Source organism: Egretta garzetta, unplaced genomic scaffold (genome assembly GCF_000687185.1).
Source record: "Egretta garzetta isolate BGI_Z169 unplaced genomic scaffold, ASM68718v1 scaffold637, whole genome shotgun sequence".
In the NCBI taxonomy this organism is placed as follows: Eukaryota; Metazoa; Chordata; class Aves; order Pelecaniformes; family Ardeidae; genus Egretta; species Egretta garzetta.
In genome coordinates this window covers 264,860-273,880 of record NW_009260358.1, presented here as the reverse complement: position 1 = coordinate 273,880, position 9,021 = coordinate 264,860, and the positions used below count along the sequence as shown (strand labels likewise).

At 45.1% G+C, this 9,021-nt stretch overlaps 1 protein-coding gene across 1 annotated transcript in view; it reads right to left on the bottom strand.

Moving 5' to 3' along the window:
• Positions 1 to 88: 88 nt before the first annotated feature.
• The window catches only part of TTC14 (tetratricopeptide repeat domain 14), a 38,482-nt gene continuing 29,549 nt past the window's right edge, over positions 89 to 9,021 (bottom strand). Inside the window, exons 4-13 of the mRNA XM_009642974.2 lie at positions 8,861 to 9,019; positions 8,382 to 8,466; positions 8,163 to 8,292; positions 7,428 to 7,580; positions 6,689 to 6,760; positions 5,300 to 5,419; positions 5,098 to 5,220; positions 4,295 to 4,412; positions 2,219 to 2,328; positions 89 to 1,626 (exon numbers count right to left, since the gene is read on the bottom strand). Coding sequence (XP_009641269.1) covers positions 630 to 1,626; positions 2,219 to 2,328; positions 4,295 to 4,412; positions 5,098 to 5,220; positions 5,300 to 5,419; positions 6,689 to 6,760; positions 7,428 to 7,580; positions 8,163 to 8,292; positions 8,382 to 8,466; positions 8,861 to 9,019 — 2,067 coding nt within the window. The 3' untranslated portion in view covers positions 89 to 629. The remainder of the gene's footprint in view (positions 1,627 to 2,218; positions 2,329 to 4,294; positions 4,413 to 5,097; positions 5,221 to 5,299; positions 5,420 to 6,688; positions 6,761 to 7,427; positions 7,581 to 8,162; positions 8,293 to 8,381; positions 8,467 to 8,860; positions 9,020 to 9,021) is intronic.

Genomic DNA, 9,021 nt, shown 5'->3' with positions numbered 1-9,021 from the left:
TTGGCCGCGTTCAGAGCCCGCTGGCCTTCGGCGCCGCGGGAGGCACCCCCCCTGAAGCAGCAGGTAGGGGCAGCGCCCCCGTAGGGAAGGGCCCAGCGCCATTAACAGAGCTCAAGCCACAAACTTAAGAAAAAAATTAAGAAAATTTAATGATGAAATGGGCTATATACATGGATGGCACACGACTTCCGTGCTGTTATCCCCTTTCTGTAGCTGGAAGTTAAGTCTGATACAAAAATAACAGTCAACAGGTCCCCAGGGATGGGGGGAGGGGGAGAAGAAAAAAAACAAACCCAAAACCCAAACCTAAACAAATCACACCACCCAAACGCCTGTTGTTAAAGTGCTTATTTGATGTGAGTTCCACAACTAACTACAGCCCGGGGTATTGGGGGTTTCAACCCATCAGACAGCGAATAGTGTACAGAACACCCCAAGTTAAGAGCACAGGAAACTTAGATTTTTTTTAAATACTAACTAACTGATACTTTAATAACAGATACTTTATGTGAGATAGCCTTGCGTCTTGCCACCACCCAGCCTTTAAGAATTCCTTGACATTCTGCAAGGCAGAACAAATTCTGCCCCTCTGTCGCCCTTCACGTGCATTTCCTCGGCTCCGAGTCCATTTAACTGCGCTCGGCCAGCCGCGGCCCTTCCCCACCTTCCTCCTTCCTCTGCTTGCTGCCCCTCTCCCGCTCGAACTCGGCTATCTGATTGAAGATGGTAACCAAGCTCTGGGGCAGGTTTCTCTTAGTGCCACTCTCCGTTTGTGCCGTACCATTTAAAGACGTGTCCTCCTCCGGTTCCTTTGTGCTATGAGGCTCCTCACAACTTTGTTTCCTACTCCTGCTCTCGCTTTCATTTTTATGGGGACTTAAGGCACGCCGCTCGCTCTCGTAGCTCCTGTCACTGTCACGCCAGCAGGTGCTGGAATACGATCGGTATTTGCCCCCCGACTTGCCAGAATAGTCAGACCCTGCTGGCGATGTGTAGTAATACCTCTCCTGACCGGAGCTGTACTTTTTAAACTGTTCCCTTCTCCCCTCTACCTCCCTCTCGAATTTCCTAAAATAATGCATCCTGGGTTTACCATCTGACTTACGATATGACCCTGAAAAACCCCTGCGACTGGAGAAAAATCTGTCATCGGCTTTACCGTATTTTTCGTGTTTGCTAGTACCTGGCAGAGTTCTGGAGCTACTGTAAGAATCTCTTGAGTCTTCAGACCTACCTCCACCCGTGTCTTCATCATCACCTGAAGTCCTCGAAAAAGACCAGGGTCTCTCTTTCTCCCTGACTTCTGCTTTTGGACACCCTAAGCTCTCCTGCCTTTCCAGCAGTTTTTCCACTTCAAAATTTTGGTTAAGAAAGGAAGCGGAGGTATCGGCCGGAGGCGAATACCACTCCTCTTGCCTCATCTGATCTTTATAATGGGAAGAAGCTCTAGATGAGCATTTTTTGGAACTGTGGGCAGACTCGGATCTATTCCGACGCTTTTTCCTGTGTTTCTTGTGATCAGAGGAAGAGGAGGAAGAAGAAACTGATCCATCTGATGAGGAATCACTTGAGGAGGAGGAGGAGGAAGAGGAGGAGGAAGTCGATACTTTTCTTTTCTTCTTCAACCTAAAAAAGGTAATTAACCTGTGAGATAATCTTCAGGATCAGGCGAATACTGTGCGTACAAAGCAAATCTGTACTCGCCCGAGTTTGGCTGAGACTGGACCCTAAGGCACCACCGGAAACCGAGCCCGACCTGGCGAGGCACTCTCACACGTCATTTCTTTACCAAAGAATTAAGGTTAAATCCACCCACCAGTTCCTTACAAACGGCGTCTTTCCCAGTTTAACAGGGCATTACATCTCACAAAGGCTTCACGTTGAAAAGTGCTTTGTAAACAACTCCTCCAGAGGTACCTCCACCTCAGCTCCTATGCGCTGAAGGACGCTACCCACAAAAAAACTCTGGGGAAGAGCAGCTCAGCGAGGCAGAAATCTACCCGGCTCACTGCTGCCTGGGAATGGCCTGCCCACAGCCTTATCTGCGCTTGGCGCCCCGCAATCAGAATACCAAACAGAACAAAGTTACCTTTTTTCTGGAAGAGCAGCTCAGCGAGGCAGAAATCTACCCAGCTCACTGCTGCCTGGGAATGGCCTGCCCACGGCCTTATCTGCGCTTGGCGCCCCGCAATCAGAATACCAAACAGAACAAAGTTACCTTTTTTCTTCTTTTAAGAGCTTACGCAATTTTTCTGCACTTGTTTCTACTTTCTTTTCTTTCTGTCTCTCTTCTTTGGCAGCTTGTTTCTCCCTCATTTCCAAAGATTTCTTTTTTGAACCCAAGCATCATAAAAAAAATTACATTAAGAGTAAGCATTAAGCACGGGTATTTTTCCCCATGTCCCCAGCCCCATTCAAACGTATAATCACACCAGGGATGTTTCACCAGGATTCCCAGATCAAGAATGAATATTGTTGAGGAGTTTGGCATTGGCCATTGTGATAATCAATCAGGTTTACATTAAGGACCATATTGCAGTTTTTATTCCATTAAAAAAATATATGTGCCCAGCCATTGCAGCGGCACCCGTGATCCAGCGCCCCGTGAAGCACGGAGCCCAGGAGCACCGACAGAAGATGCAAGAAAAACACGGCATTAACAACGGGGGTTTTTGGGTTTGAGGGAAAGTATCGTTATTGTAGGTCACAAGTAACAAACCACGGCAGAACCCGTTTTCAAATGTATTCACGTCGGCCATGTTTGAATACAAACCGTTTTGTAACAATTTCACAGGCCAGTTTGATGCATAGTTTACGTACGAAACCATGTCCCACGGGTTTGTTGGTGATGAGCAGCACCAGATGTCAGATACAGCAACAACGGTCCGATTCGGAAGAAAATGCATTGGAGAAAAACACATAATCAGTATTACAGGAACAGGCCCCTGGGCCGCGCGTCAGCCCCCCTCGCGCGGCGGTATCAGGCAAATGGATTAAATACATGTAAATGCAGAAGGGCGCCTCGTCAGATGAATAACCCTTAAATATCAGAGATCAGACTCCTGCCATCCCCAGCCCTGCGGAGGAGCTCTGCCCATGTTCAGAGCGAGCAGAAAGTCTGATTATCGCTTTCACACCACAGTTGCTGAGTTAACAGATGCAATAAAGGAAAACCTTGACTGCAGCTCAGGCTACACGAACCAGCAAACAATACCTAGCATGGTGGGGTTTATCCACTGCACCCATGACCCCTTACACCAGAAAAATGTTAAAGGGGAGTAAAATTTATCTCCCCCTTGCTGAGAATATTCTTCATCATTTTAACTGAGACTGCCACCCAGAGTGACACCTCTTTCCAAAGCAGCCAGATGTGGACAGCGCTCAAATACCTCACAACAGCTATCTATGATGTGGTTCAGTTTTAATAAAAAGATCATCAGATCTCCCCTTCCCCCTTCTCTCACACAGCCCGTCAGCATTACGGCTCCACCGGCTGAAGAAGTGTTGATTAAGGCCCTCCACCCCAGCCTACGCACTTCCTGACAGGCAGAAGCACGGAACAGAACAAGGCTGTTCCTCAGCGCCCTGGTTCACTCTGATCCTCTCCGGAAGACAACACAAGTAAAGGAGATAAATAAAAGAAAAAAGATGATGACTCAGGTTAGCAGAGACCCAGCGGGGCTCACCTGGGAAACACGATGTGCGCCAGTGACAGGAAAAACCAGACAGCAGAGAAGAAAGGGAAGATTCTGAACACTGCCCACCCGCCCCCTCCTGCTGCTTTCCTTTAAATCACCTCTGAATTCCCCTCTCACGGGGTCTTCCCGTCCCTTTGCTCTGGCTGGTGTTACTCTCTCTTTTCATAACTACTCCACACAACAAGGACCTGGCCAGCACAACGGCGTGCAATGCTCGTTTGGCTTGCCTAAGTGTTTTACACTTCGCATGTTTGTATTCACACAATGATTTAATTTGGCATTATTAACCACGCTCGTGTGACGGAATGTTCTTAGCCTTGCTTTAGCTGCCAGGGTTGTGGGGCTTCGCTCTTTCCCGGCCCCCGCTGCCTGGCACTCCTTCACTGCCCTGCTCCCAACAGCAGGCACCACCAGGTACCTTTCTCCTGGCCGGTACAGCCATAATGCTGACTGTAAAAGATCGACTGTGGAGAAGGGAAGCAGAGAATAAGACAAACCATCCGCTCAGGCTCCCCCTGTTCAGAAGATTCAGTACAATTTCTGATGTTCGTTTATTGCCACCGAGGGCGCCTTATGAAGAGAAAGTAAAGAATCACCTGCATATGCTTACGGAGCTTCGTTAAGGCCTCTTCTGCTTCCTGAAAAGTCTCATCCAAACTTAAGGCTTTTTTATAGTAACTCTCAGCATTTAGCAGTTTGTCTTCCTCTTCCAACCTAAAATTCAAGCAATAATTCATATACAGTTAAGCCACAGATTTTGACTGGTTTTTCTTATTTCCAGGACTACCTTTCTTATCTGCACTGTGACACTACACTGCACCCATCCAAGGCCCTCTCTGTCATCCTAGCCCCCCGAGCAAGGAGATAAAACGCTATTTCTGACACGTTATCTCCCTCCTAATCAGCAGTAGCAGTACTGTTCTTTGAAATTTCAATTCCAGTTTCAAAAATACTGTGTTGCTCTTCTTAACACAGGGCTTAAAAGAGATCGGTTCCCTGAATATTCAGGAGTAAAAGTTTGTGTTACAGCTGTTAACCAGGATCTCGGGAGAATAACGGAACGCCATTTCGTTAAAAATACTTTCTTTAAAAAAACCAACCAAACAAACAAAGAAAACCCGAACAAACCCACTGGAATATATTCAAACAAGCCTGGTAACCTACCAGTGAGAGGGTATCAAGGATTAACCCTCAAATATTTTAACTGGGGCAGAGGAGAAGGTGGAAGCCAAATGCACAAGCAGGTGTATTTCCAAGAAAAGACTTTTTTTTTTTTTTTTTTTAACCCACATGGCCAGGAAGGGAAGACGCCATTCTGTGTCCTGACTAGAATGGTATTAAGAAAATAGCGTGAGAAAAATTGGTAACAACGAGCCAAAACAACCACCCCAGCACTTACTGCCCGCCGCGTTCCACGAGCGTCTGACAGAGATACTTCCTTGCGTTTCTGTGGCTGGGACAGTTTTCTAACGCAATTTCAAAGTCACCTATGGCTTTGTTCAGGCTTCCTTTTGTGGCATACCTAGAACAGGAAAGGTGGGCACTTTTTTAGTGATGTTTCTCCTCCACAAAGTAGAAAAGCCAACGAAACAAGCACTTACAGAGCTCCACGTGCTACCAAAGCTTCAACGTTTTGTGGATCGATTTCCAAAGCCTTGTTGTACTCATTCATGGCTTCCACGTGGCGCCCAACCTTGAAAAAATCAACCCCAGCCTTCACACTGGAGAAAAACATTTAGAAAATATTATGTACTGTTAGCCTACGCAGACTTTATACTGTTGATTACTCACAAATTATGGTTGCGAACAAGTGATAGGTAATAAAGCTTGACCTTGTTATCAAGTACTTGACACCAGCATTTCAAATTAACACAGTATTGACTTAATTCCACAACAATATACTGTCTTTAATCCAAAATCCTAAGGCACTGGAGAGCCTTTCTGCAGATGGTGCCGCTACATTACACTGTTCTTCATTTACAGAACGAATATTCAAGCTCTTTTCTGCACAAAACTCTACGTGTGACCTACCGCCATTAACCTAGAACAGGCTTAATTACATCCAAAGCTGAAAAGCACCATTAGACCAACGCCATGAGGCGAGGTGGGTAGATGGCACACACCAAAGCCAGCTCATCCCAAACCGGAATATTTTGAGGTTTTACATTCTATATTACCTGAACCTTCCTTCTACATTTACCAAGAGATTAACTTACTGGAAGAGAACTGACAGGAGTTGAATCTTAGAACTTTTCATTACAGGCTATTTTTGAAGTTTACAATTTATATTTAACAGTATAAGCAACTTTTTCTGCCATTAATCAAAGTTGCAAAACGCTACTGTTTTAAGAAAAATACTGCTTTGTTCACACAGAAACCAGATATTTTGAGGCTTCACTCAGATTTTTTTTTTTTTTGAGCTGGTAGATTCAAGAGAAATTTTTTCCACAAAAAACATGCACTGTTAGGAGAAAAGCCTCTCCTGCTCCGGCCTCCTCCACCCTGCGGCACGCCCAAGTACACTGCACAACGTAAAAGCAGTAGCACCTGCCAGAGCTGCTCTTCCACACACAGCCAGGGAAGCACACGTAACTTTTCAGAGGCAGCAAGTGCACTTGTTGAATCTACAGTTTGCGGCTTAAATGGCGTGACAAGCGTTACTGGGTCATTCAACACCCAGTTATGAAGTGGAAGATTGTGTACTTGGTATTGTCACAAGTCTTGCTCTCACCTCATCAGTGGGCCAGCATATTATAAACATTTCAAGCAGCTCTCCCTTAAACCTGACACGTACTTTGGAACTGAATCTCGAGGCTTCATCTATCACACACCCACCTGGCAGTTCGGGTTGCTTTCAAGACGACCTTCCTGGTTACATGACTACGTGTGCAGTGGAAAAACTGATTCAACGTGTATTTTCTTTTAAGAAACAGAACCTGTAACCTAATCTAACCTAACCCGTAGCTCTGACAAGAAGAAGTATCGCATACCACTTCAGGGCCCAAGACGCAGACTGCTTTTTCCTCAACGCAGGGGCAAAATCTTCTTCACTGAAATTTTTCCTTTCAGGAAAAAAACAAACAAAAACATCAAGTCGGCCTTCTGAGTCTACACAATTAAACTTACAACATGCAATGCGGTTCAAATAAGCTGAAATTCATGTATTTATACGATGCCTTGCTGCTCTTCCTCATCAGGAATGTTCTCTCATATTTCCAAAACCAGTTTTTCCCAACCCGCTCTAGAAGTGCTGGATTGAACGAGCACAGCTGCCGTACACGGCACAAATAATATACTGTATTCACACCTGCTTTGGGGCTTAACACATATAGGGCTACCAACATCCATCGCTGCATATGTCTGAGCCTACTGTACTAAAGAGGTCAGATCCATTACTAAAATAAACATCTGACAGAAAAACATTAAACCTTAAACATCCCGCATTTCAATCCAAAGACGTTGACAAGATCGAAGCAATACATTCCCAAAGTATTTGGCATCAAACAGTTTGCATGATAAGGTGTCTTGCTTGTCAGGGCAACAGGATTTCAAATGTAAATGTCTTACTCTAGAGGAGTTTGCTTTTACATATTTAAGGCTGCAGTCATGCAAATCAAAATGAAAAAGGTTTAAGTGTAAGTGGTCTAGGACTTCACTCACAAGTCTCTTTCAATGGATTAGAATAATCTGCACGAAGCTATAGGACAGGAACAATGTAAAACCACTTACATTTGAAGACTTCTCATCAAAGACGGTGGATTTGATTCACTTAGTCCTAGTTTTTCTGCTAAATATTCAACTAAGGATGGATTAGCGAATCCCGGGGAACGGTGCAAGACCTCTTCGAACGTCTCTCCCGTATTAGCAACTTCCAAGCTTCGCCTTAAAAAAAAGGCACAACCATATAGAAACGCAGCCTCGCAGACGCTATACCGCGTTACGATGCTTATGTTTGGAATAAAAATACCTACATCGGTATTTATTGCTGCTCCCAAGCTGTTCCCTTTCACAGTCATGGATTTCCTACTATTTAGCAACTCTTACATGCTTGCACCTAAGCGAGCGTTTGAAACCTATTCTGGCACCCACCTAGGTATCTCCAGGACGGACAAAAACATGACAGGAACTGCAGAGAGAGCTGCGTGCTTCTGTCTTCTAAGGGTCATTTTAAAATTTTAGGAGTTCCATATTGTTGTTGTGGGGTTTTTTTGTTTGGGGTTTGTGTTTTGGGAAACAGAGTCCCACAGGGACAGATGCCTTGCGTTCCGTGTGTTTTGGGAAAGATGCTAAGGACAAGCCACACGTGACATATCCAGAAACGAGCACGTTGGAGGGATGAACAGCAGAAAGTATGTAAGCACCCAGCTAAAGCAGAAATACCATCGACAAGTTTAGAGAAGAGTCTGTCAAAGATGCTCTTCAGACGCTCTGAGTACACCTAGCGAGTACAGCCCGTGTTCTCACCTATAATGTAACGGGAAGTCATCGGAAGTAATAACGCCCAGCTTTGTGCTGGAAAGATTGGGTGGAAGAGCCGAGCTGTAAAGCGACACCGTCAGCTTCTCATGGTAACGATCGACGTCCTTGATTGCAGCTACAGAAACAACGGAAGTTAAGATAAAGTTACAGAAATGTCTCAAAACCGAAACAAGCAGATGCCTGACAACTTTTGCAGCTACTTGCCTCGAATAAGGTCTCCGGTTTGATAATAAGACAAAGGATCCCCGTGGTTACTTTGAGCAGGCACATCCCTCAAGGGACAAAGGGCCTGCAACAGAAGAAAGCAGGAACATCACAAACACAGCCAAAAGGTTTGGGCTTTTTTCTCCCCAAGATTAAGCCAGAAAATGAGTTTAATCTTAATGCACATCAGAGCAGCAATGGTTAAAAGCATGGCTTGGTTCAAATAAAAATTTATGTGTCTATAAATGATGAGCTTTCCAACTCAACAGTAATAAATATTGAGTATGGGTCATGCAAAGAAGCATTTGCCGACACAGCCAAGTGTCGTAAGCCGTCTGCAAATTCAGCTACGACCCACCACCCCAAAGTTCAGTTTCACCTTCACGTGCACCACCCCATCAAGTGACGCAAGAGGCCACTAACACGTTAAAAAGTTACTACTTATCCGGAACAAAATACTGACAGAAGCTGTGTCTTACAGTGATTTCTAAATCCGAAATCTCCCGTATGATGCCACTTCCCAGACAAATCAACACCATGAAAAAGCCGAATTCACGAATAGAGGTAATCCTCCCGATCACGATATCGCCGCGTTCGATGTCTTGAAAAAACAATTCCCTCCTTTCTTCCCTGGGAACCT